At 39.2% G+C, this 27,690-nt stretch overlaps 2 protein-coding genes across 2 annotated transcripts in view; both read left to right on the plus strand.

Moving 5' to 3' along the window:
• Positions 1-27,690, plus strand: part of LOC146642700 (T-lymphocyte surface antigen Ly-9-like) — a 66,825-nt gene that overhangs the window by 20,266 nt on the left and 18,869 nt on the right. The window lies entirely within an intron of this gene.
• On the plus strand, positions 314-27,597 carry LOC146642701 (uncharacterized). Its single transcript, XM_085398046.1, has 8 exons — positions 314-389; positions 767-1,054; positions 1,266-1,345; positions 1,797-1,962; positions 25,440-25,730; positions 25,837-26,127; positions 26,684-26,763; positions 27,328-27,597. Exons 1-8 carry the CDS (start codon positions 329-331, stop codon positions 27,595-27,597), a joined length of 1,527 nt encoding a protein of 508 aa, XP_085254172.1. The 5' UTR covers positions 314-328.

A 27,690-nucleotide genomic window follows, 5' to 3' on the forward strand; every position in this document is an offset into this window, starting at 1 on the left:
AATTTATTTCAAAACATTAATGTATATTTTATAGTAGTTTAGCATTTGATTTGTTGGTTACCTGTTGAGAATCTTTTGGCTATATTTATGTTTGCTTTCTGAAGCAAAAAGCTAAACCAAAATGCACAGTCTGTGTTCTGAGTGTTTGGTTTGTGAAAGTAGATGAGGCCTCTTTGGTCATTTCCTTTTAAAACCATACATGCACATACATACACTTGTATGATGGCACACATGCATATGTAATGTTACTGCGCTTTGGCAGGAAATAACACTGATACTGCAAAGTGGCGGCTCTTTTTAGCCCAGTGTGATTAGATTAGTGAAGAAGATGGTTTCTGCTGCCACCATTGCTGTGTTTTTGCTCTGCTGCTACTTCAGTGCTTCCTCAGGTACGGTACAAATAATCTTATTATTCTGTCTGGTTTATTTTTTAGCTCTAAAATCCAATCTTACTGATTATGATTTTATCTATCTATCTATCTATCTATCTATCTATCTATCTATCTATCTATCTATCTATCTATCTATCTATCTATCTATCTATCTATCTATCTATCTATCTATCTATCTGTCTGTCTGTCTGTCTGTCTGTCTGTCTGTCTGTCTGTCTGTCTGTCTGTCTGTCACTGTACTATATTTTTTTCTTGTTTTTTAAATAAAAAAGTTAAGGTTTTGTAGTTCTTAAGCAATTACAAACACATAATTTGCTTTTCTAATATTATCTGATTATATCATCTGATTCCTCACCTTCTTTTCTGTTTCAAAGGCTCTCAGGATGATTGTGTTTATGCTGCAACAGGCTCAAGCTTTACTGTGCCCCTTAAACATGAGTTGAAGGAGTCAGCTAACCTGAGATGGTTCAAGGACAGAACCATAATCTTTTATCGCAGAGGTAAATATGTGATCACGGGGAAAAATGATTATGTGGATTCAACTGGATCACTGAAGCTGACACGACTGACCAAAGACATGTCAGGACGATACATCCCAGAGGTTACCAATGCAGATGGACTAAATGTGGGACATTTACCAAGTGTACGTTTATGTGTATTAGGTAAGTAACAACACATTATACATATATTTATTGTGTTTGTACTTCTTCTATAACAACCAAGTGTGCTAATGTATCAGAAGCTGTTCCAGTCACACTCTGTGATTAAGTGTTTGCTTTTATTTTAAAGTTACTGTTCAGTTTTATCAATCAACAGTACTTGTTATTATCAGCATTAGTTTATATAATGTTGATATAAATTTTCTTTGCTCAGACCCCGTGAAGAAGCCCAAAGTGACGATGACGTGTATTGAGGCACAAAAAAATGTCAGTTTTAGTTGCAATATTGGTCAGGTCAGTACAATATTTACATTTTATGCTTCATATATATATATATATATATATATATATATATATATATATATATATATATATATATATATATATATATATTATTACACATTTAATGTTTTATTTAAATTTACATTATTTAAATTTCATTTTGAGCATTAAGTAGCTTACTCATAATTAAACTGCTGAAGATTATGTAGACAAAGGCCTCATTTCTCATCTACTGAAACTAATTCAAGTTTTTACCTGTGCTGTCAATAAGCGTTCACTCACAAATGTTGTTTCAGCACAGTTTGAGTCTCTATGCGTCTATTACTTAATTATATAGGCTGGGGAATTAACCAGAGTGTAGGAAAAGATAAATATATTACTAAGTTTAGCCAAGTTTGGCTTTTTATGTTAGACTTACACTCAAAACCTTCAATTAATCCACACATTGAGTTTTCTCCCACAGGATGACACGATCGAATGGTTAATGAATGCTAAACGGTTGGCAGAAAAAGGGAAGACGGTGATGAGAGTAGCCAAAGACGTGGCAAACGGCCATTTCTCTTGCAATGTTTCTAACATCATCAGCTCTGAGATCAGTCTGCCTGTTCAACAAAACTGCTATAAGCCTGGTAAGTATTATGTGCTATCAAGTGCACAAATCTTCAAATGTACCTTTTTCCAAATGTTCATCAATTGAAGTCGTCATTTTATTTAACTCATATGCTAACAAGATACTTTTCTTCTCCTTTTATTTTAAAGCTTTTGCCCTGAAACACTATTTGGAATTATAAAAATATCTGCTGATTGTCAATGATTTTTTTCAGTTTAAAAGTTGTATCTTATTGTACATTATTCTCACAAAATGCTCTCTCAAAGTAACTGGGACGAAAAAGTAAAAAAACAAACAAACAAAGCAAACAGAAAAACTGTGACAAGCTAACAGTAAACAGCCAATAGCAAAGATCTATTGACAGTAATGTATAATATAAATATAGAATCACAGCACAGGCGAATTCTCCACGTCTTTCGAGCATGTCTCAGTGCAGTCCTTCATGTTTTAGTTTCTGTTACTTCTGTAGCTGTTCTGTCATCTTATTGTCTCTCTAGAAAGACTTCCAGTGTTGTGTTTGCTCAGATTTGTGGGTTTTTTCTATTATATTTTATCTGTTTCCATTGTGTTATATTGAACTTTTATCGATTTATATTTTTGCAGCATTTTCCATTTAATCAGGGTCAAAATACTTTATTAATCCTGAGGTAATTATGTTGTAACAGTTGCTGCAAGACAATGAGAACAGTGACAGACTGAACTAAAATAATTATTACAATATATTACAAAATATAAGAAATAGCTCTAATATATACAAATATCCAGAATATTACAGAGATGAAATTTATATGGCATTTTACTCTAAACTGTAAAACTTGTTTTTTGTGCTGTGTGCCAAAGGATGGAACTATTGCACTGTGTACTGTGCGCTCGATGGAGGAGATGTACAGGGAGATATCCACGGGCAGGAATGATTTCCTGTGTTGTTAAGCGGTGCATTCGGGTAATCTCCTGTGACTGGCCAGCAGGTCAAAGAGTGCATCCAGCATTGTTCTTATCTTGGACAACAGCCGCCTCTCTGACACCACCTGAAGGGAGTCCAACTCCATCCCCACAAAATTACTGGGCTTGTGGATCAGTTTATTGAGTCATTTTGCATCTGCAACCCTCAACCTGCTGCCCCAGAACGTAACAGCACAGAGGATTGCGTGATGGGGCAGCAGGTTGAGGTTTGCAGATGCAAAATCACTCAATAAACTGATCCGCAAGCTCAGTAATGGTGTAGTCTGTTTGATCAGGGCCACCGTAGCAATAACTTCCTAAGGTCTAAGCAAGTCATTTTTATCCTCGATAGACAAGAATAAATTGTGTCATTTTAGTATTCTTTTTTTTTTTTAATCAGAAACCAACACAAAAACAATATCATTATGTGAATATCCAGGATGCACCACCAAGAAAAAAATAGATACAATTTTTAAAAAACATAACAATTTTAAAACTGTTTCGCCATTTTAAATTCAACTTGGAAGAAAGAATCTAAATATCAAAACATTTTTTTATCCAAATTTCTGGAGGATAAGCATTTGTGATGGCTGCAGTTACAGCCACACTGTGGTAATATCTGTCAAACATGAGTGTTACAGAGGCTTACACATAACACTACACTCACATTTTTCTTTTATTAAATATAGGATTTAATTTACAGGGTAATAAAGAATTGGTTTTGGTTTAAATGTATTTACTTATACAATCACATAATACTGTATTCTAAAATAAGTGCGCACATTTTAGTTTACATTGTTATGTATGTATGATTTAATCTCTGTTTTCTGAGTGGCTGCTGCTCCCATTACCTTGGTTGATGAGCTAACATCAAACACGGGAAAGGGGGTGGAGCAAGCCTATATGGAGACCTGCAAATTTGGTCACACCACAATTCTGGATCATGGGGTTAATAAAAAACCCTTTTTTGACTTTAACCTCTGCCGGAGTTCCATCTCAGCATTAACCTGAACTCCTAAGCAGGTTCATACTGTATATGGAAAGATATCAAAAAGCTGAGGTAAACATGCTCTTTGCTTGCAGTGTTTCTGTAATCAGCCAGTTTATCACAAATGCTTAAAGCCTTGTGAATATTATGTGCTATCAACTGTCTGTTGATGGCTGAAATGACCATTTTATCAAAAACATCTACAAATACATTTTTCTTCTTGTATTATTTTGAAGTTTTCCCTGATGTATGTGACACTGACGTCTGTATTCCAGTGCGCAGTGGAGCAGGTATGTTATGTTACAGTTATGCTGAAATAAAACACAAATTCACTGTTTTTTACATGCATAGTTCACTGTTGTTTTTGTCTTTCCCCATCAGGTATTCTTCTGTTGGTGATCCTCACTGCCATTGTTTGCTGTACTCATAAAAAAGCAAAAGTCATAAAGGGTAAGATTATTATTATTATTATTATTATTATTGTTACAAGCAAACTCCAGCCTGTGGCACTTTGCATGAAAACACAGGCATGTTTGTCAATTTATTGTGTTATTGTAATCTCCATTATTACAGTGCATATAGTGAGATGGCAAAAAAGGCTTTAAAACATATTTATTGTTCTTCTTCTGCCACCGAGGGGGAATCGCTACCTTATCTAGGAGGAGGTGTTTGTGTTTCTCAGGGATCCCAAGGGCTACATTGTCTTTTGCTTTTGCCCGCTGGTATGGTCTTCCATGGCAAATTGGTCCTGTGTGAGGAACCAGACAAAGAGTAATTCAAAAGCCCCTGTCAGTCGAAGATCCAGGGAGCAGTTCACCCTCCCCAGAATAGGGTTACCGGGGCCCTGCCCTGGAGCCAGGCGCAGAGAGAGTGCCTGAAGGCGAGCGCCTGGTGGCCTTAGTCCATGGGGACCCTCCTGTAGGCTACACCACCTGCAGGAGGCACCGTAGAGAAGTGTGTACTGGGTGGCAGTGTGTGCAAACCACAGTTTGTCCATAACAAACACCATGTTTGAACATGAGGGTCTCCATAAGTGGACGTGGCACCAGGACACCTAGGCCACAGATTGATGATCTATAAATCCATGATTTATTTGCATCATCAGACTGCAGCCATATGTTTTGGACACTCAGGTAAAGAGGGGTGGTGAGCTGTCACCTGATCACCATGTATTGGTAAGTCGGATCAGATGGTGGAGGAGTTGCTGGACAGACCTAGGATGCTTAAACGTATAGTGAGGGTGCGCTGGTTGATGGCCTCCAGCTCACACTGAAGCAGTTTGCAGCTCAGTGTGAAGCGGCAGAAATGAGAATAAGCACCTCCAAGTCTGAGGCCATGGTCCTCAGCCGGAAAAGGGTGGAGTGCCAACTCCGGGACAGGGATGACTTACTGCCCCAGCTGGAGGAGTTTAAGTATCTCAGGGTCTTGCAAAAACACTCTTTCCTATTGGTGGAAAAATGTACCACTTCGACCAATCAAAATATGATATGGCAACATGGCATTTGGTTGTTTAGGAAGAGGGGGAAGTTTTAGGAGCTACAGCTTTACAATGTACAATTCATATATGCATTTCAAGCTACAAAAATGATTTGTTACTTTTTGTGTTTGTTACAGTAAAAAATATAACCTTTTTCAACTCTGATTTTATGTTTTTGTCTGATTTTAGATTGTGCATTAATTATGTTAATACAGCATGTCAAAATGAAAACATAATTGTAAATCCAGACATGTGAGATTGTGCTGAAATGATTGATACCAAACAAGGCAAGATAAATACTTTTTAAAGGTGAAATGTGGAGGTAAAATCAAAAGTAGTCAAAAACAGCCAATTATAGCCTGGACCCCAGAGGGTTAAACATTTTTTAAAGTACCACAATAGTTACTTTTCCTAGTAATTAGTTACTTTTATAATATTGTAACTCAGTTACTAACTTATTTACTTTTTTGAAGAAGTAACTAGTAAATATAACTGATTACTTTTTAAAAGTAACTTGCCCAACACTGCACAAAGCAATCCAAATTCACAAACCCTGCAAACACCACCACAGTGTCCATTCTCTGCACTATGCTCATTCAAATTAAAATTTTTGTATTTTTTTGTAGCTGACCAAATACTATCAAACCTATGGTGCTATTCATAGCAGAATTTGCTTTTTACCTAAAATATTGAGCTATGGCTTTAATTCTGCAAGTCTGACATGTAATCTGTGCTTGTGTTAACAGATAAGAATGAGCTTCCACTGAAACAGCAACATCATCATCAGAAGCAGCCGGTTGGTAGCGTCCCGGAGCCTGACATCTGTGCAGACTGTGGTCTGGAGGGAGACAACAGGATATAATTTAATCATTATTCAGACAACAGACTGTTAATACCTCTACTTTTTTCCTCTAGACCAGTTCATCTTGGCTGTTAGACCCTTCAAGACTTCAATGACTTATGTAATCTTTCTGGCATTTTTTTTCTTTCTGTCTGATTCAAAGATTCCCAGGATGTTTTTGACCTGTATGGTGCAACAGGTAGTATCTTTATTGTTTGCCTGAAACCAAGCTGGGCAAAAAATTGACCTTAAAATGGAAGCGCAATGGTGGGAAAGTCTTTTCACACAGAAAAGTGAAGGACATGGCATATCCAAACCAACAAGCCTGAAGACAAACAACTTGAGAAACGTTGTTTCAATGAATTTGGAAAATTAGAAAAACAAAATGATCTTTATTTGTTGTGGGTAGCTAACAACAGAGTAGATTTATTGTGGTTATATGTTTTGATTTTTAATCTACTCATTAAAAAAGTGTTACATCTGTGATGCATCAAAAGCTGTCATAAGCACCTTTGTCATCAGTCTTTATTTAATGCATCATCAGCAATTCTTCATATAATATAATATTAATGTATAAACATTATATAGTCATAATACAATCTCAGGTTATGTGCAGACAGTGTTGGGGAGGTTACTTTTAAAATGTATTCCACTACAGATTACAGAATACATGCCCCAAAATGTATTTTGTAATGTATTCTGTTACGTTACTCAATGAGAGTAACGTATTCTGAATACTTTGGATTACTTAATATATTATCATGCTTTTTACAACTACATGAATGTACTATTGCTGTGTGATTTATTACTATTACTGCAGGTTACTCGCCATACCAATACCAACTAGATTTTTAATTCTTAATATAAATGAGTAACAGTAGGTGCACATTAGGTAAAGCTGCACTTTTTGCAGTGATCTCATATAGAAAACTATTCTGCGCGAATATAAAACAGGTTCGTGGCTCCGAACCGTAGTAAAGGGACCTCTGGCTAATACGTTGGGTTCCGTGTCGGGCTCGTAGCCGAAAACTAGCTTTTCTTTGTTGTCTGGATCAACTTTGCTAGCGGGAGCCAGAGAAAAGCTGCTCTAACTGAACTTATTGTTTTGGAGAAAAACATGAACACAGTGTACAGTTGAGTGTTAGCAGCTTACTTACAACTGGGCTACATTCAGCTTACCCATGAGGCTACATTCGTTAGGGCGATGCCTGTAACACTTTGCCTATTGCCTTCATATTAAATAATTTTTTTAATAATCAATTTTATAAATATTTCTTCAAGTCATTATGTGGGCTGTAGGTGACATGGGCCACGAGATTGAGACACAGGCATTAGAGCCTCTTAATGCGAGTTTTGTTTGGGTTTCCACCGACGTGGAATTACCAAAAATAGAGAGGGGACAGCCGAACATATGAAACAGGAAAACACAGCCGTGCACTCCCTTTATTTCAACAAAGTAACTGTATTCTGAATAACACCTTTTTAAATGGTAACTGTAACGGAATACAGTTACTCATATTTTGTATTTTAAATACAATACATGTATTACGTTACTCCCCAACACTGTGTGCAGAACTCTGTAGTGATGAAGAATTGCACAGGAAATTCAGAAGCCACGTTTAGCCCTTTGCACACATACTGGTCACTACAGTGGACAGCTATTCAAAGGCTGTGTGCTTGTATTTGTGTCAGTGTTGATGGTATACTTGCACATAAACCACTACACTGGGCACTGATGTGTCTATACCCTGCCACCCACTGGTCGTTTGATGTTACTATAGATGTATAGTAGCCTACAATACACCTTGGTAGATTCTATGTGCAATAATTCTCATATGCAATATTACTTCTTGTCAATCCCTATATATAGATATATTTTCAATACACGTGTCCATATTTATGTTTCCAGATTGTTTGTATAGTGCACTTTCTATACTGTGCTCTTTGTGCAGTTTTCATTTTTGCTGCTTTTGTCTTGCACTGTCCACTTTTCTGCAATAACAATGCAGATTTTCCACTTGTGGGACAAATAAATACAGATTTGCTGCGTGTGTGTGTGTGTGTGTGTGTGTGTGTGTGTGTGTGTGTGTGTGTGTGTGTGTGTGTGTGTGTGTGTGTGTGTGTGTGTGTGTGTGTGTGTGTGCAACATTGGCATTTGTTTACTCAGATCCAAGGCAGGCCAAACCTCTGTGTTACAACCTACAGAAATTCCTGCCGTATACAAAAGACACACATTCGCAAAATATGGGTGCACAAGTCTGTTTTATTTCAAAGTGTTTCAAACTTTACAGCGTTTGCAGACCCAGTGTCCATCATCCCTGCATTTGGCACAGGTGAATTTGTGACATGTTGCACAGGTAAACCTGCTGCGATTTCTCTTGCAGCTCTCTTGCACCTGGCACTGCGTTGTCTTTACAGCCGCAGCAGCTGCAGCAGCTTCAGCAGCCTGCCTCTGTGCTAATATTTCCTTGTGCTGCCTGAATCGGCACAAATTGTACAAAATGTAGGCATTCACCGCCGCCAGGTCCAGCATATTGTAGAAAACTGCTACTGGCCACCTGCGTGTTGCTGCTCTTATGAAATACATCCGCACCATTTGGTCCAACACGTCTACACCACACTGTAAAAGCAGAGAGAGAGAGTCATGAGTATGTGTGCTTTTTTTCTATAGGCCTATATAGCACACATCAGAAGACATTGTAGCACTGGTGTAAAATTATACACACATTCACATACCTTCATGTGGTTATAGTCTGTTATTGTGTTGGGTTTCCTCTTTCTGCCGTCACCGATCGTCACGTCTTGGTGCATGGAAATTAGAACACACACAGTCTTGTGTTTTTTTGGGGGGGGGTTTAGGTGCATAAATTGTCAAGGAGACACTGCCGCTTTTAAACACGGAAGTGGAGAGTACCTCTCACTGTGCAGTGTCTTTTTCAAATTGAGGAAGTTCACGCCGGACTTTATACACTGTGCCCAGTATTGTTTTTTTGCACTGCAACAGTCTGTGCAACAGTGAAGTAAAGAAATTGACCGTTGTGACATTTCTCCCATCATCCAAAAACGGCTCCATCAGTTTCATGACCACGTTCTCTGCCAGCCTCTCTCCCTTCTGACAACTGGGGTCCTTTCCCAAGTAAGGAGATGCACTGCAGACATATTTGGTCTCCAAGTCAGTGGCCATCCAGAACTTGATCCAAAAGTTGTCTGGATTGGTTGCCGTGTACTGTGTGAATGGGGAATGCAATGCCACTCCTACACATACACAGTGTTGGGGAGTAACGGAATACATGTACCGCCGTTACGTATTTAAAATACAAAATATGAGTAACTGTATTCCGTTACAATTACTGTTTAAAAAGGTGGTATTTAGAATACAGTTACTTTGTTGAAATAAATGGATTACACTGCAGTATTTTCCTGTTTCATATTGTGGCGGGTCAGGACTGTTTGGGTTTTGTTTGACAGCTACGTTCTGTTGTTCCAGGCGGCAGCGTTACGGTTGCCATGGTTACAGGGTGACGCGCTCTCTCTGTGTGTTTCCTGGGTGAGAGAGGCCTTTTTGTTGTTGTTGTTGTGCTAAGCTAATAGGCAGAATGCTGCAGGTATAGCCCTAAAGGATGTAGCCTCATGGGCAGTGTAGTCCGTGCTGCAGGGAGAATGGACTGCCATACACGTTATGTCTGTGAGCGCGAGGAGGGAGAAAAAGGAAAAGTACGAGTTGTCACGGAGCAGAAACGGGAGCTGGAAGCATGTAAATAAAATAATAACCACTGCAGCCAAAAAGAGTGCCTGACGAGCCCAGTTGTAAGTAAGCTATTAAGACTCGACTGTACACTGTGTTCGTGTTTTCCTCCGAAACAATAAGTTTCGTTGGAGCAGCCTTTCAACGCCTCTCTTTGTCTCTCATTAGCAAACTTGACCCAGACAACAAAGTAAAGTTATTTTTCGGCTATGAGCCCAACAAGGAACCCGACGTTTGAGCCGCGGACCTTCAGTAATAGTAATAAATCACATTCATGTAGCTGTAAACAGCATGATAATATGTTAAGTAATCCAAAGTATTCAGAATACGTTACTGTCATTGAGTAACGTAACAGAATACATTACAAAATACATTTTGGGGCATGTAATCTGTAATCTGTAGTGGAATACATTTTAAAAGTAACCTTCCCAACACTGCACATACACAGCCACAATGGAACAATAGAAGATCTGTGCTGAGAGTCAAGGAACTCCACTGCTGAATGCAGGAACGATGTATATTGTGAATGTGTGTCTTTCATATTTGCAGGTTAGTCAGTGTGTGGGATATTTTGTAGAGATACGGCAGGCATTTCTGAAGATTGTAACACAGAGGTTTGGCCTGCCTTGGATCTGAGCTACTATGAGTAAACAAATGCAAATGTGCCAGGCCTCACCGATAATGGGTGGTTTGCACAACAAAAGCAGGTGGAGAAATGAGCTGAGGACCTGTGAAAATCTCAGCAGGGGGTGAATAACACCTCGGGACTTGCACCAGAAAATAAAAAGTCAGTAATTCTAGTAGGTGTTGGGTTCAGGGAAGTTACGCAAATTTGCGCAGGTTTAGTAAATCTAGTGTTATCGTGTTTAAATACTGAAAGTACGATTAATAACTTTTAATTGTACTTCCCTAACAAGATAATGAAATTAATGTTAAAACAGTAACTGATCATTTGTTGCAGTTTTAGAGTGACAAAAAGTGCGAAGGATGATTGCTAGGGATGGGTATTGATAAGATTTTCACGATTCCGATTCCATTTTCGATTCTGTTTAACGATTCGATTCTTTATCGATTCTCTTATCGATCCTTATTTTTAAAAAAGGAGAACACTAAGGTCGATTAGCTTAGAACTTTGTTTTATATCGTCTCTTTGAACAAGATAGAAATTTAGGAGTAACATGGCCTTACAAACCCAACAGTGAGATCTTAAGAGATCCACAGCCTACGGCTCTTCAATGGGGTGTCACAGGGTCCCCAGGAAAAAAAAAATTGTAAATGTAAAATAATAAAATAAATATTCTTCCGTAGCAATTAGACAAGAATATCCAGTAATGTCCCTGCCTACAATTAAACACATTCACTTACCATAAATCGGGGGCATCTGCTGTGGCAAGCAGCTGTGGCAGCGGCTTGCTTGCACCCATTTGCTACTCTCGTCTGATCTTGGAAGCTAAGCAGGGTCAGGCCTGCTCAGTACTTCAATGGGAGACCGCCTGGGAATACCAGGTGCTGTAAGCTTTTGCACTTAAATACACAAACTGCAGAGGGCGCTGCTGCTCACTCCCTCCATCAATAATAATAAACACTATTCTTCATGATAAACGGTCAGACAATAAAAACGCAGATTTATCCAAAAAAAAATTAATAGTTATAGTTAATAGCAATATTAAAAAAAGACCTGTCAGCAGATTTGGGCTGTAATTAACAAACAAAAACAAAAAACGTTTTCTGCATAGACATCCAAACAGGAGTACTTAAAAATTTCAGTGACAACATGATGCAGAGTTTGAGCTCTGACTCAGGTTCATCTTATCTCAATAACCCATTAATCTTGCTTCATGGGACACCCCAAATCTCCTGAAATTAACAATGCATACCTTATTTGCCACATTACACTCACAGAGGTGTTTATTCTCACTTATTTGAAATAAAATACACTTTTAATTTTATACATGATGGGATATTCAGTTTCTTCTTCAGTTTTATTTCATTTTACTTTCCTTAGAAATCAATGAGTAAAAAAACAACAACAAAAACCCCAGCAATGTTTTTCATTTAGTTTAATGTTGAATGTTAATTTAATGTTGAACTGTGAGGGAGCAGAGGACAGGACGCTGTAGCAGTAACAAGAAAAATCAGTTTGTATTGTCAGGTTTTAAGAAGAAGTCATTTCAGAAAAACATACATTTATATTTTATGTCTAAATTATTAATAATCACCTAAATTAGGACAGTTTTCATTTGAGTTTTTGGTTACCTCTTGAACATCTCTAACTGGAGGTTATATTTAAATATATATTTGCTGAAGCAAGAACCCTAAAAAGCATTTTGTTTTAAGTGTCACATTTGCTTTGTTTTTTATCTATGAAAGCAGACAAGGCCTCTTCTCTGCAAAGCCATACATGTGCACTCACATAAACATGTGATCGGTGGCGGTTTTTGATATGGGTGACATGGGCCATTGTCCTCTAAACACAGTTCATTTACACATGAACTGTGTTTAGAGAAACGGGAGTGTTTTCCCAGGGCACCACAGGCTAGGACTGCCCCTGCATGTGATGATACCATGCTCTGACAGGAAACTAAAATGGAAAGCAGCTATTAGTTGAATGTGATGGCAAGAGTGAAGAAGATGGCTTCTGCTGCCACCATCGCTGTGTTTCTGCTCTGCTGCCTCGTCACTGCCTCCACAGGTACGCTACACTTCATCTCTGTATGCTGTCAGGTGTATTTTTTTGTATTTGAAGGAGTTTTAAATGAGTGTAGATGTAGTGAGTAAATGAGTAGATTAGATAAAACGTATGAACATTATATTTAAAAATGTCAACAATCATTCACCCTAAAGAGATCCAACAAATAAACTGTAGTAATACTGAATTAAAGTGTTAATAATTGGACTAAATGAGTAAATCTACTTACTGCAAATATCAGACTGCCTTATCATAGTTCTTGTGATTACAGTCCCTTGTTTCCATGTCAAGTAAAAACATTGATGAACAGTTCTATGCAATCTTCACGTGATGTAGTGTTGTCTGTCATCGCTGATGCCTTTTTAACTGTTTTCTTTGTTGAAATGTGCAATTACATTTTTATGGCACTGAAGTTGTTAATTTTTTTTTCTTTTTTTTGTTGCCCGTCCCATTTGGCTCTTTTGCCGTCAGAATTATTGTCTAAAGGCGAAGAAAGTTGCCCAACGGATTTACTTTACCAAATGGACCATCCCAGCCTTGCCGTAATGGTCTATTTGATTTACCTTTTATTGTTTATTTTATTTATTTTCACTTGCTAAATACGGGACAGACTTGACTGGGGAAAAGAAAGAGGGAAAGAAAGGGGGAAAGAAAAACAGCAGAGAAGAGGGACGGGGATAAAGGGCAAAAAACTAAAACCAACAAAACAAGCAGACAAAAAATACAAATATCAATCACCTGGATCACCTGTTGAGAAAGAAAAAAGAGAAAACAAGCAGAAGAAAAAGAGAGCAACATAATAAACAACATCACAATGATCTATGGCAGGGGTGTCAAACTCAAATACACAGTGGGCCAAAATTCAAAACTGGAACAAGGTCGCGGGCTAACATTAATATTTATTGAGAAAAAAAATCTTCCTCCAGATTTAAGAATGAATCTCTTCTTATGGACTCAAACAAGTTTTGCTGAAAAACTGAATATGGAACAAGCAAAGTTTAATACTAAACAATATGTATATTAGTTGTATAATACCAGTAGGCCAGCTCTAATAATAATTTGGTATGGCTTAGCGGGCCAAATGTAATTAGGCTGCAGGCCAAATTTGGCCCACGGGCCAGAGTTTGACACCTATGATCTATGGGAATGTAACAGTAAATACTATCCATCCATCCATTCACTTCCGCTTATCCTTTTCAGGGTCGCGGGGGGTGCTGGAGCCTATCCCAGCTGTCATAGGGCGAGAGGCAGGGTACACCCTGGACAGGTCGCCAGTCTGTCGCAGGGCCAACACACAGGGACAGACAACCATTCACTCGCACATTCACACCTAGTGGCAATTTGGATTATCCAATTAACCTATCCCCACAAGCTGCATGTCTTTGGATGGTGGGAGGAAGCCGGAGTACCCGGAGGGAACCCACGCAAACACGGGGAGAACATGCAAACTCCACACAGAAAGACCCCGGCCTGATGGTGGAATTGAACTCAGGACCTTCTTGCTGTGCGGCAACAGTGCTAACCACCGTGCCACCGTGCTGCCCAGTAAATACTAATTAAACATTATTGTTTAAGATCAACAGAACACAGTGTGCTTTGAGGTAGGAGCCAAAAAGGGTGTAGTTTGTGGGTGTGATCACCCGTGTGTACACCTGTGAGCATGGACGCGCTTGTTTTTAAAAGATTCCTTCATGTAATGATCTGCTAGAGGGTGTGGGGGGGGCACAGCCCCGTCCACCAGGGCGAGGAGATCCAGACTTCCAGAGGCCCCCAGAACACAAGACACCAAGGAAGACCAACAGAGGGGCAGCCGCGCCACTGTCCCAGAAAGAGCTGAGGAGAGTCCCAGATGAGGGGTCACTCAGCAACCGCGGAGCAGAAGCCAGGGGGAGTTGCAGTGACGCGCATTGTTGTAAGAGCCTTCTCTTCTCTTGCTTCATTCCTGTCTGTACAAGTCCCACTTGTACACTCAAACTGTGGAGGGCGCTGCTGTTCATGTTTATGCTGTCTGTTGACATGTTTGTCTCTATTTCTATTCGCTTCTGAAAATGTCAATATCGGAATAAGTGACAAAACAAATACAGAACAAGGGGAGATGAAGTCTTTTTTTTTTTTTGTACAAAACTGCTCTTTACCGGATAATCTGGCAGAGATAATCCTTTACAGGACAGTTTCGTCTTGTAATCAGAAGGTTGCCGGTTCGAGCCCCGGCTCCGACAGTCTCGGTCGTTGTGTCCCTGGGCAAGACACTGCCTACTGGTGGTGGTCAGAGGGCCCGGTGGCGCCAGTGTCCAGCAGCCTCGCCTCTGTCAGTGCGCCCCAGGGTGGCTGTGGCTACAATGTAGCTTGCCATCACCAGTGTGTGAATGGGTGGATGACTGAATGTGTGAAGCGCTTCGGGGTCCTTAGGGACTACGTAAAGCGTTATACAAACACAGGCCATTTACCATTTAAAACCTGTTTCTGTAACTGCAGACCTGGCATCACAAAGGACTGAGACCCTTTCCAGGGCTTCCCCAGAGGCTGAGCAACCTACCTCAGCTGACTCTGGAGGCTAAGCAGCTGGTGCAGTTTGTTCAGCCACCTCCATCATCTTCTGGGGGCTCAGGAGAACCAACACCATCGCCCACTCGATTTCCACTACAACCACCACTACCGCTGTTAGCTCAGCCTGCAGCTCAGCCTTTGCCCGCTCAGTCTAAGCTGTTAGAAAATCCCATTAAAACACTAGCTGTGTCTAGCTGATAACTCTGCTGAGCCGTCTCAGCAATCATTCTCTGCTGAGAGCTCGAGCGAGTTAACCCAGCCGCCTCCGTGCTCTGCTGGAAGCTTCAGTGAACTCTTTCAGCCAGCTGAGGACTACACCCCGCTGTCGCTGCCTGGGCCGAGCCAATGCCCTGTACAGCTCCAGCCAGTCTCCATGCCTGCTGTTTCTGCTTCTGTTCCTGCTGGGGGTTCTGCAGAACTGCGCCAGTACCAGTACTTTCTACTTTCCCCTAATGCACATGAAATTTTGAAACTGAAAGCGCAATTTTTCTTCATTTTTTTTTAAAGTCAAGCATGCCAGAAAAACTTTGAGAAACACTGAGCTAAATCTAATTAAGGAGAGATCAGTAGAAGGATTTAAATATGATTTATTGATGTACAGAATTCAGTTTGAGGTATTTAGTCTCTGATGGCCCATCACAGTGGACTGGAATCACAGCTGTGATAAGGATTAGTCTGAAATCTAGATGCTGGTGTTAGAGATGAAGATAGAGGCTTGAATGTGGCCTGAGTGACGAAGGAGAGGCACAGATAGGAAGGAGGTGGGTCGCACAAAGACGTCTGCAAGGGAGAGTGATAGATGCACAGTGAGATTTAAAGTAGGTGGAGTGGAGGCTGATTGTCCTGAAGAAGGCTGACAGAAAACCGACCAGTGATAATTACAATAAGCTTGACAATGTGGGAAGTGATTTAAAGTTTAGATTAGCTCCAACACCTATTAAGTAGTAAGATGTTTACACCACATGAAATTTTACTTGAACCTTTTTCTAGGAAGGAACTATCATCTTGAGGTTTTGATTCAAATTCAGTCCTCGGGTTATACAATTTAGTGAATTCAGTTACACAGTCATCACATCAATTCCCTGTTAAAACCATGTAATGCCTAATAATTCAATATTTGTTTTAATTTGATAGATACAGTCATCCATTTTCTACCATTTACCCTTGTTTGTCCTTCCTCTTCTTTTGACAGATAGTTTATTCTTCCCTGCCATTTGTGTTCTTGCTTCTTGGCCATGTGTCCTTTTGGATTTAGAAACTTTCCAGTTTCTGCTTCTTCCTGCACACACATGCACTTAACACACAGCCACAGAAAAGAGTCAACTTGTGCATCATGTTGCAGTCTAAGCACTGTACCTCAGTAGTCCTCAACCCCCGGTACCGGTCCGTGAGTCGTTTGGTACTGGGCTGCGAGAGTTGAGGCTTGGGTGTGAAATTCATGGTTTTTAAGGTTTTTTCAGCGGTTTTGTAGCATTATTTTTTTAATCGTTTTTAGCGTTAACTCAGTTTCCCTAGGTATTTTCTTGTGTGTCACGAACTGGTACTGGTTTTATTGTGTTGTATTTATCCGTGACACCTTAAAGGCTGTTCTGTGAAAATATTGTCGGACATAAACTGGTCCGTGGCGCAAAAAAAGGTTGGGGACCGCTGTTGTATCCGACTAAAACATTACACATTCACGGAGATATTAAAAGTTGCCTGTTCTTGTTATAAATTTAGAATACTTAATGCAAACGACCTTGGTCTATGTTAATATGATTTTTTTCTTTTCTTTTTGTTGTTGTTTTTTTGTTATAGTACATTGTTAATTGTTAATTGTCTATAATTTGCTGATCTGTTGATTTTTAATGTGCTTTTATATCTACATGACTGCACGGGTATTAAAATGAAGTAAAAGGTGTACCGCTTGTGTGCAACTGAATTCTTTTCTAGCTTAAAACCTGCCCCCAAAATATCTTTGCACAGCTATGGTCGTCACAGTCCTGCAGCCACACAAACCAGAGTTGTGCTCTACAAGCCATTGGAAATATTGAGTTTTACAAAACTCTAGTGAGGTTGTTACATCCTGTTTTGTTGGTTTTAAGTATTACAGTTTTTTCTGATTGCTTAAGCCCTTTTTTTGCAACTATTGGCTAATTTTGCAAAACTCTTCACACAAATAAGAAAACCTGTCACCCAATAATCAAAACATTGTAGTTCTCTTGCAAAAGCAAACACAGCTAGATTAACTCTTCACACCTTCGTAAAAATGGTGTTTCCGTATCAAACAGTACACACAAGCCATCATCTACTAAGCACACAATGCGCCAACTGCACACTGATGGTATGAATACAAAACACATCTGGCGTTTGCCTTCCCTGTGCACAAGGTAGGCTATGTCAGTTTGAGCTCATACTTCTGTCATAGATCCATAAGCATGGAGTGTTGTGATATTTTGATACCACGGTAGCATTTACAGGATATTGTTTTATTGTGATATTATACAGAAAAGAGTTACTCAATAAGGCCCATTTAATAGTTGTTTTTCTCTTTCTCTGTGACCCAAGAATTAATGTGTAAGACTCACAGGCTGGTACCCCAAGGTCGAAAATACCACAGAGACGAGACCACTTCCTTACTCCCATCCTCCCTTTTTCTTTATCTCTTAGAAAAAGGCTCGTTAAAGGCCAGGTGGTTTGTTTCAGAATTCACTAATGAAAGAACTCTGTATTCTATGTCTAGGAGTGTATTTTGCTGGGATGATCATAAATTGTAGCTGAACTGATAAACTACACACAGGATACTTCTTTGCTCACAAGGCAGGAAGACGTTTCCTTATTTGGTCTGTACCGGTTTGAACTGAGAACTTGCTGACACACGAACCTTTTTTTCCTCTATATAAGCTGTTATGTACTAAATAAACCTTTGAGTCGATTGGGAAGGCAACCTAAAGCAGTCTGTGTTTCCTTGTTCTCCCAAGCTGCTCCCGACGTCGTAACTAACCCAGCTGAATGGCATACCTGAGTGTTACTTTGAATAATTAGGAATCTTAGAAGGAAAGGACAGAACTCTGCTTATCGCTCGTGCCTTGGAGGGAAAACCGGGATGGACATTTTTTCCTTCATAGAGGGATCCAAACTTCAAGTACTGGTGTTTATTCAAACACATCAAAACAAACACAAGTGTTTATTTCCAAGTATAGGATTATTTGCAATCGCCATAATGACTATATGGGTTACGTGGTCTGCAGTGAACATGCTTCCTCTGCCCCCTCCTCATCTTCCTCTTGCTCCTCCTTGTCCTTGTCGTCCTCTTCATCCTACTTCTTCACCTCCACGTCCTCTTCCTCGGCCTCCTCTACTTCTCACTCTTTCTGCTCCCTCCATTGTACTCCGCACACACAGCTTACCTGTATTATAGTGCTTAGGCTGATTGCAAAGTGAACGAATTATCTAAAAAAGTTTTGACATGTGAAAGTGTGCCAGACAGTTGGCAAATTAGTGTTAATGATAGCCATACATGTGTGTACTTTTGCTAGGAGTGTGTTGGAAATTTGGAAATTGAGTGTTGTGCAGTGAATTGTGCCTACAGTTTTGCAAAGTGTGTGTTACGAAATTGCAAACTGAGTGCAAAGCAGTTTTTGTGCTTTTGGTTTTGCAAACTCAGTGAGTGGTTTTGCTATAAGTCTGAATAGTTTTAGGAATTGTGCTACAGGAATCACAGTTAGAGTTTAAGCATTCAGAAAAAACTGTAAAGGATTTTACACCATTTGCTTTAAAAAAGAAATTGCTCAATCCTGCATGTTAACATGTCTATACAAATCAGATTTTTGAATTTGTTTTGCAATTTTAACAGTAAAACAAAAACCAAAGAAAACTAGCCCTGCTTTAAGATCTCAAAGCTGATTGAAGAGCAACTTCTTTGTTGTCCACATTTCTTCTCATGCATTTGGTATCTGCAGTTTCTGCCGTGAGGTGTCAAACCACACGTGAGAATGGCTGTCTTTCTGGCCACCTTTTTGTTTTGTTTTTAAATCAAACACCTGCACAGTACACACGTAGTCTCAGTAAGGTTTTTTATTTGCCTTAAATGCACATAAGAACATTTGGTTAAAGTAACAAATCTGTATTTTTTTTTCTCTGCAATGAAATTCTAATGTTCTGATTATTAATTTACCATCCCTGCAAGTGTTTTGTGTATTATTATTGTTGTTATTCTATGAATTCTCCTTTGGATATGATTTCTAGTGTTCTGTTTTTGTATTCCAGTTTTGAGGTTAGTTCTGTGTCCAGTCTGTTTCCTGTTTTACTTTAAAGGTCAACGTATTCTGTTTTGCTTCCTCTGAATTTTGTCTTCGTAATTGGTGTCAGCCGTGTTTCCCAGATGTTTGCTCTCTGCCCTGTTCCCCACCTGTATTTAGTGTCTGCTTGTGTTCCGGTTCGTTGTCGCGTCGTCCTTCATTCTGGCATGTGTGTTCTGTTTTCATGCCCTGTTTCTAGTTGTCCCAATGTTTTTCCTGCCTGCCTGCACACAGCCTTGACAGCTTGGGTGGTGTTGGCAGCTTGTGACCAATAACAAACATGAACAAGGCTCCTCGCATCAGAATGAGCAATTTTATTTTACTTTTTTCAAATATGAAAGTATAACATAAAAAATATATTTAAGGTTAAATACATAACACAGGTTGAAATCCAGACAGTTTCTACAGACAAATCATTGGTATGAGTGTCATTACGGTACTATACTATCAAACAAACACTGTGTAAATCTTACGTTCATCTTTGCTGATCAATAACACCAGAAAAGTCATCAAGATATGTAATTGCTGTATATCCTTGCGGTGTGGATCAGTGAATCGATGTCGCGTTCACTCTTTGCATACAGCTTGATTTCATCGATGTTTAGGGAAGTGGCTGATGTATGCTCAGTTCCATAGTTGGTATCCGTAGCCAGTGTTGGGGAGTGACAGAATACATGTACCGCCGTTACGTATTTAAAATACAAAATAAGAGTAACTGTATTCTGTTACAGTTACTGTTTAAAAAGGTGGTATTCAGAATACAGTTACTTTGTTGAAATAAATGGATTACTGCGGTATTTTCCTGTTTCATATTGTCGCGGGTCAGGACTGTTTGGGTTTTGTTTGTGCTGTGGTTCCAGGTGGCAGCGTTACGGTTGCCATGGTTACAGGGTGACGCTCTCTCTGCGTGTTTCCTGGGTGAGAGAGCGCCTTTTTGTTGTTGTTGTTGTGCTAAGCTAATAGGCAGAATGCTACAGGCATAGCCCTAAAGAATGTAGCCTCATGGGCAGTGTAGTCCGTGCAGGGAGAATGGACTGCCATACCCGTTATGTGTCTGTGAGCGAGGGAGGGAGAAAAAGGAGAGTGGAAAAGTACAAGCTGTCACGGAGCAGAAACGGGAGCTGGAAGCATGTAAATATAATAATAACCACTGCAGCCAAGAAGAGAGCCTGACGAGCCCAGTTGTAAGTAAGCTATTAAGACTCGACTGTACACTGTGTTTGTGTTTTCCCTCCGGAACAATAAGTTCAGTTGGAGCAGCCTTTCAACGCCTCTCTCTGTGTCTCGCTAGCAAAGTTGACCCAGACAACACAATAAAGCTAGTTTTCAGCTACGAGCCCGACACGAACCTATTAACATATTAGTCAGAGGTCCCTTTACTACGGTTTGGAGCCGCGGACCTTCAGTAATAGTAATAAATCACACAGCAATAGTACATTCATGTAGTTGTAAACAGCATGATAATATATTAAGTAATCCAAAGTATTCAGAATACGTTACTGTCATTGAGTAACGTAACGGAATACATTACAAAATACATTTTGGGGCATGTATTCTGTAATTTGTAGAGGAATACATTTTAAAAGTAACCTTCCCAACACTGTCCGTAGCCAGTGTTGTTGATGATCTCACTGAAGGGGTTCATCCACATCCACAAATACGTCAGGAGGATGGCTCCATCCAACCACGTTGTGAAGTGATACACACAATGTTTCTGCTCACAAGAGATGTATTTATTTGACAGTTCTGCACAGGAGACAGTCCGTTCCGGTTCAGCTCTCCCTCCGGCTCACTTCTGCCGTCACTATATAGACAAACAGAAAAGAAGACACTGTCATCACACAATCGCCACCACCTGTGACTCACTTGCCTCCCGGTACCGCCCCCTTGAGCTCACTGCACCACTCCTCCCCTGTAGCTGTGCCATGGACCACACTTCCGCCACACACGTGCTCACTGAATACCTCAGGCAGCAGAAACCCAAGAAAGAGGAGGGACCATTATGGAAGGACAGGCTCCTGCACAGTATGTACCACCGGCAGATAAAGGATGTGGCTGACATCCAGAAGTCTTACCAGTTGCTGTACAAAGCTGGACTCAAAGGACGCACAGAGGCACTAATCATGGCAGCACAGGAACAAGCTCTGAGCACAAGATCCATAGAGGCTGGGGTCTATCACACCAGGCAAGACCCCAGGTGCAGGCTGTGTAAAGATACCCCTGAGACAATCCAGCACATAACAGCAGGGTGCAAGATGCTAGCAGACAGGGCATACATGGAATGTCATAACCAGGTGACCGGCATAGTGTACAGGAACATCTGTGCTGAGTATGGCCTGGAAGTCCCGAGGTCAAAATGGGAGACGCCCCATAGGGACGTTAGCATAGGGCTTAAATCTCTCCAGCCTCATTGCCTCAAATCAGCTCCAGGTGAGTGGAGCTGTTGAAGGTATGACGGCCCTGCCCAGGGGCAGATATCAAGGAGACTCAGGAACATGGTGGAGGTTTCCATCCACTCACAATGACACAATGTAACATTTTCAGACCCACTAGTTGGTCTGGGTAAGCTAGAAAATATCTGACCAGTCTTTAGGTTTTGGAGATAGGCACTAAAATGTGTGAGATTATAAGGAAATAGTTGGAGGCTTTGACAGAGTTTGTAGCATTCACCATATTTGACATTAGATGAGGAAAATGAACAACTTAAAGGGTTGCATTTACTGTATTTTGAAATAAAACACTAATATTATTAGGGAACTTTGCATTCCCTACCCTGGGCTAGAAATAAGTGGTAGTTCCAAACAAATGGAATCCTTCAATAGGACTAAGGCCGTGTAAAGCGAGAAAGTGAAAACTTTTCAACATAAACATACATAAATGAGCCAAATATAAAGTCTTTAGTCTTTAATAAACATTAAATAAGCATAACCATATAAAATAAGGTGCACTGTTTCTGCTCACTACAAACACTATGTATGGTATACACTAACAAGCCTCAGCAATGAGGTCAGGTGTTCTGTGCAAAACACTCATGTTTCAGTCAACTAATGTTTGTTAGCTTCTTACTGAAGGTGTAAACTACATGTAATGGAGAAAATTAAGGAACATTAACCCCAAATAGACAATCAATCTAGACAGGTAACAAGAATCTGATCTATATTAAGTTAGACCAGAAATGCAATCCTCCCAATTGCAAGTAGAATATTAAAACAGAAAGGGGGCGTGCAATGTTTTTAGTTTTTCAAGGTGGGCATAATAGGAAAAGTTTGGGAACCAAAAATATTGCCTCCTACCTTCTCAAAAGCCCAAAGTCTTGGGTTCCATAATTACGGAGCCCCGCAGGGGACATGGGAGAAAAAAAAATTAAGACGGACTTTTGCGAGATCCCGCAAAACTTTTGCGGGATCTCGCAAAACAAACTCGGGATCTCACAAAACTTTTGCGAGATCTCGCAAAAGTTTTAGCCGCATTCTTCCCGTTAGCTTCGAGCTAACGGGAGGTCGAGACCTACTACAGCCGGGAGGAACACCGCTTTCCCGGCACATCGTGCCTCGACCTCCCGGTCGGCTTCGAGCCGGCGTCCGAAGAATGTGGCTAAAACTTTTGCGAGATCTCGCAAAAGTCCGTCTTAATTTTTTTTCTCACGTGTCCCCTGCGGGGCTCCGTACATAATTGAGTGAAGCAGATACACAACATTAAGTTCTCCTTCATTTTGAAAGATTTGGATGGATGCCTACAGGCAGGCGTCAAAGTGCTACACTTGCACAAAGTTAATAACAAGTTGGCCACATCCGTACTGATATGAAGATTGAAGGCTTAATGCTTTATAAACCTTTTGCTTCAAAAGAGGACAAGAGTTTGCCCAAATCCTATTTTTTAAATGAGTCTGTATGACTCAGACTTTTATTTTTGCTCCTAGTCACATACAAATACGGACATAAGAAGCAACAAGTTTAAGGTACAAAAACCAAAGCCAAAAGAAGACTACAGGTGTGATGTGAAACCCGATAGAAGATATTTGTTTCAAGAACACACTATTCAGTGTGTTTCCTCCTTCTTACCATGTGATCAGTATCAGCAGTGAGATGTTAAACCACAAGAGAGAAGTGGCATCTCATTGCCCAGTGAGCTTTATTATTTTGTTTCAAACATTTAAAGGTAAGTTCACATACGCACATACTCTTAGTTTTTTTCCCATCTTTTTATGTTCATTTCATGTACAAGTCTTAGCCATCTGTTTAAATTATTATTGATTATTCCTGCAGTTTATCATTGTACCTCAGGATCTACCTGAAGGATCTAGGACCAAGCAAAAAATAGAGACTATTGAAGGAGACTGGAGACTTCCGGAGCTTGAATCCTTTAATTGTAAAAGACCTGAGGAATATAAAGGGACGAGACTCCTTTTATATTGATTATAAAATTGAATAGACCTTTTGAATTAATGTAAGCTCATCTTAAAATGTACCATTAAACTAACAAAGCTCTGTGTGAGATACAGGGAAAATATTACATGTTATGATCATTACATTGTGATGCATAACTGTATTGCAACTTCAACTCCAACTTTACTTTGAGAAAACTGAACAAGAAGACAAGTTAAATGTTTTTACACATTTTGAAAAACAAGAGGTTAAAACACCTCTGTTGCTATTTATTCTACATTTTTGTGTTTTCATTTTTGCCAAAATGCATATCATCAAGAAGCCTTACCTCTACAAGAAACAACTAAAACCACCCTTGTGGAAACAAAGCTACAATTAGCTGAGGTTTGAGAAGGGGCTGAACTACTTCAAGCTAAAAATAGGTGTGCACTTTCTGCTGTGACAGTGTAGCAGCACAAAAACAACATCCACTCAGGGAAAAACAAAAGCACAACTGTCATTTATGTGCATGAGTATCAGATCTTTCATCATGTCAAACCTTCTGAGGTAAGAAGTTTAAACTTCTACACGAGAAGAGCTTGTATGTTTTAACTGCAGCTGTTTAGAAATAAATGTTTATGAAATGTGTTCTTCCCAATTTAAGATTACATTATCATATTACACTCAATAAAGTTTTGAATCTCACTCACTCTTAATATGTAAAGTCAAAGTACAAAATCAAAATAAGTCACCTTTTATTTATTTTTCTCCCATGTACCAAAAACAAAGGAGTGTATTTTAAGATTTAAATCGTGTCCCGTTTTAATAGGAAAGCAATGAGGAAACAAATGATAGGATGCTGTAGCAGAAACAAAAAAAGTCAGATTATACATACAGAGTTATACAATATCAGCAACTATAATACTATAATAATAGTATTATAATACTATATACTATATATATACTATTATAATACTATAATAAGAGTATTATAGTTGCGTCACTACAGTAAATCATTATGGTGAAGCAACAAAACTAAAATAGTAGATGCACAGTCTGTGTTCTGAGTATGACTTGTTTTGCTTGATTTGTTTTTCATCTTTGGTGTACAGAAGGCTTCTTATCACTTGCTTTTAGAAACATACATGCACATATTGTACATGCATAAAATCTGTGATAGTGCTTGGAAAGAAAATAACCTCACTGCTGAAAAGCAGCTTCTCTGTTCAGCTGAATTTGATTGAGAAGATGGCCTCTGTTACCACCACCGCTGTGTTTCTGCTCAGCCACTTCTTTATTGCCTCCACAGGTACGGTACAGCTAATCTATTATTCCATCAGGTTTTTATTTTAAGCTTTAAATTCCAAACTTTTTCATTTAGATTTACAAGGCAAAAGTATTTTTAACATGTCATCTGCCAACTTAATCATTCTTGAAGACTCCAACATATACCATAGAGGTCTGCTGTCTTGTAACACCTGTAAAATACCTAAAACATGCCATGATGTTTTATAGTTCCCTGTTTCTATATCTGATGATGTGTTGTCATCATAATGTTTCATGGCTTACCTATTTTTGTCATCTAGCTCTTCTGTCATTTTCCACCTTTCTTTCTGTTCAAAGACTCTCAGGATGGTTGTGATGAGTATGCAGAAACAGGCACAAATTTTACCGTGCCACTTAAACACACTTTGAAGGAATCTGAGAACCTGAGATGGTTCCACAACACAACAATAATCTTTAATAGCAAATTAGACAAGGGGGGCAAAGGAAAAGATTTCTTTGTTGAGTCAACTGGATCACTGAAGCTGACAAAACTCACAAAGGACAAGTCAGGACTTTACACCCCTATGGTTTACGATGAAGATGGAACATATGTAGAGGATTTACCGAGCTTGAGCTTATGCATATTAGGTAGGTAACAATAAATGAACGTGCTTGTTAGAGTTTATATAACACGGCTAATCAAATTTTTCATCTGATTCTTCTGTTTTTCGTCACCTTTCTTTCTCTTTCAAAGACTTTCAGGATGGTTGTGATGAGTATGCTGCTGCAGGCACAAGCTTTACTGTGCCACTAAAGCACAAGTTGCAGGAATCTAGTAGTCTAAGATGGCTCCACGTTACAAAAATAATCTTCAAACGCAGAAAGAAACAGGTGATCACAGGGAAAAATGAAGATGTTGATTCAACTGGCTCTCTAAAGCTGACACAACTGACCAAAGACAAGTCGGGACAGTACACCCCACAGGTTTATGATGAAGATGGAGTAAGCGTAGGGCATTTACAAAGTTTGCGTTTATGTGTATCAGGTAAGTAAAAATAGTTATGTATATATATATATATATATATATATATATATATATATATATATATATATATATATATATATATATATATATATAATGCTAATTATATGAAAGTGGTTTCTGTTACAGATCGGTAATAAAGGGGATAAAGTAAGCTAACAAGGGGCAAACAAGCGGGTAATAATGTGGTAATTTCAAAGTTATTACCACTCTACCACAGGTAATTGAGTGGTAATAACTTAGAAATTGCCACATTATTATGTTCTTGTTTCTTCCTTATTACCGTACTATTACCACTTTATTACCAAGCTGTATGTCCACATTGTTACCCCAGTTTTGGGGCCCTATTACATAAATTTCAGAGTAATATTACTCAACTGTAACCATTGTTTTTATCATGATATTACTTGGATATTACTTGGTTATTACTTTGGTAATTGCATAGTAATAACTAAGAAATTACCACATTATTACCTTCTTGTTTGCCCTTGTTACTCCACTATGACCCCTTTATTACTGAGCTGTAATAGAAAGTGCTACCACATTTTTTTTTACTCAGATCGTGTGCAGAAGCCCAACGTGTCGGTGAGGTGTACAGACTCTAAGACAAATGTCAATTTTACTTGCAATGTTGGTCAGGTGAGAAAATATTTCTTGTGGTTTACTGATATTTTATTTAGAGTATTTTTTTTCAGACAGTTAACTCATATATAAATGTTAAAATAATTTGTAGACAAAGACTATCCTCACCTACTCTCTCTGAAACTCAGCATGAATTAAATGAAGATAATTAATTATAAGCATTCAAACACAGATAACAACGTTTTATTTCTATTCATTTTTTCATGATGTAGGTGTTTCAGTTAAGGCCAGTCATGACGTTTGCTGTGTTGTGCTGCTGTAGGCAGTTATTCTCTTTTTCTCAGGTTTTTAAGTCATAGCATGAGTCAAAGGACTCAAATTCCACCAATCACCTTTTCACAATTCTTTTTAAAGATTTTTTCAAGTTTTTGAAATGACACTTACTGATAAAGACCCTGAGATATGGAAAAGAATTAAGAATAAGTGTTCACTAATTGCACATTTGTCAAAAAATGTGTTGGTCTGTTCTTGAACTTTTCTTTGGTTTATGTTTTATGAGACATATTCTTAATGACCCTACAGCTCATCAATAAATTATATTTTCTTTTACAGAATGAGAAGAATCTTATGATCGAATGGTTTATGGATGATGAAAAACTGGAAGAAAAAGAGAAGACCCTGACGAGAGTAGCCAAAGATGTGGCAAATGCCCGTTTCTCTTGTAATGTTTCTAACCCAGTCAGCTCTGACATCAGTCTGCCTGTTCAACAAAACTGCTATGAACTCTGTAAGTATCCGGTCTTTAAGTCTGACGTCATTAGCCATGTCTGGGCCCAAACTCCGCTGCAGGTCCATAAGTCAAACGATCCCTGCAGCATTACTGAGAGTTGAAAAACTCTCAAAAACTAAATTCTTTCATGTGATAAAATGATCAGCGTTGCTGCTCTACCAGGTGTAACAATAAAGTTTAACATCCAGGCATCC

The sequence above is a fragment of the Rhamphochromis longiceps genome, linkage group LG23 (assembly GCF_057381845.1).
Source record: "Rhamphochromis longiceps isolate RC_006_pf linkage group LG23, R_longiceps_female_GT1.1, whole genome shotgun sequence".
In the NCBI taxonomy this organism is placed as follows: Eukaryota; Metazoa; Chordata; class Actinopteri; order Cichliformes; family Cichlidae; genus Rhamphochromis; species Rhamphochromis longiceps.

What these genes read in the sequence shown, in the direction of transcription:
- LOC146642701 (XM_085398046.1), top strand. Translation starts at nt 329, where the DNA reads ATGGTTTCTGCTGCCACCATTGCTGTGTTTTTGCTCTGCTGCTACTTC. An exon ending in TGTACGTTTATGTGTATTAG is followed by an intron (nt 1,055 to 1,265) that starts GTAAGTAACAAC and finishes TTCTTTGCTCAG; the next exon opens with ACCCCGTGAAGAAGCCCAAA. An exon ending in TTACTTGCAATGTTGGTCAG is followed by an intron (nt 26,764 to 27,327) that starts GTGAGAAAATAT and finishes CAGAATGAGAAG; the next exon opens with AATCTTATGATCGAATGGTT.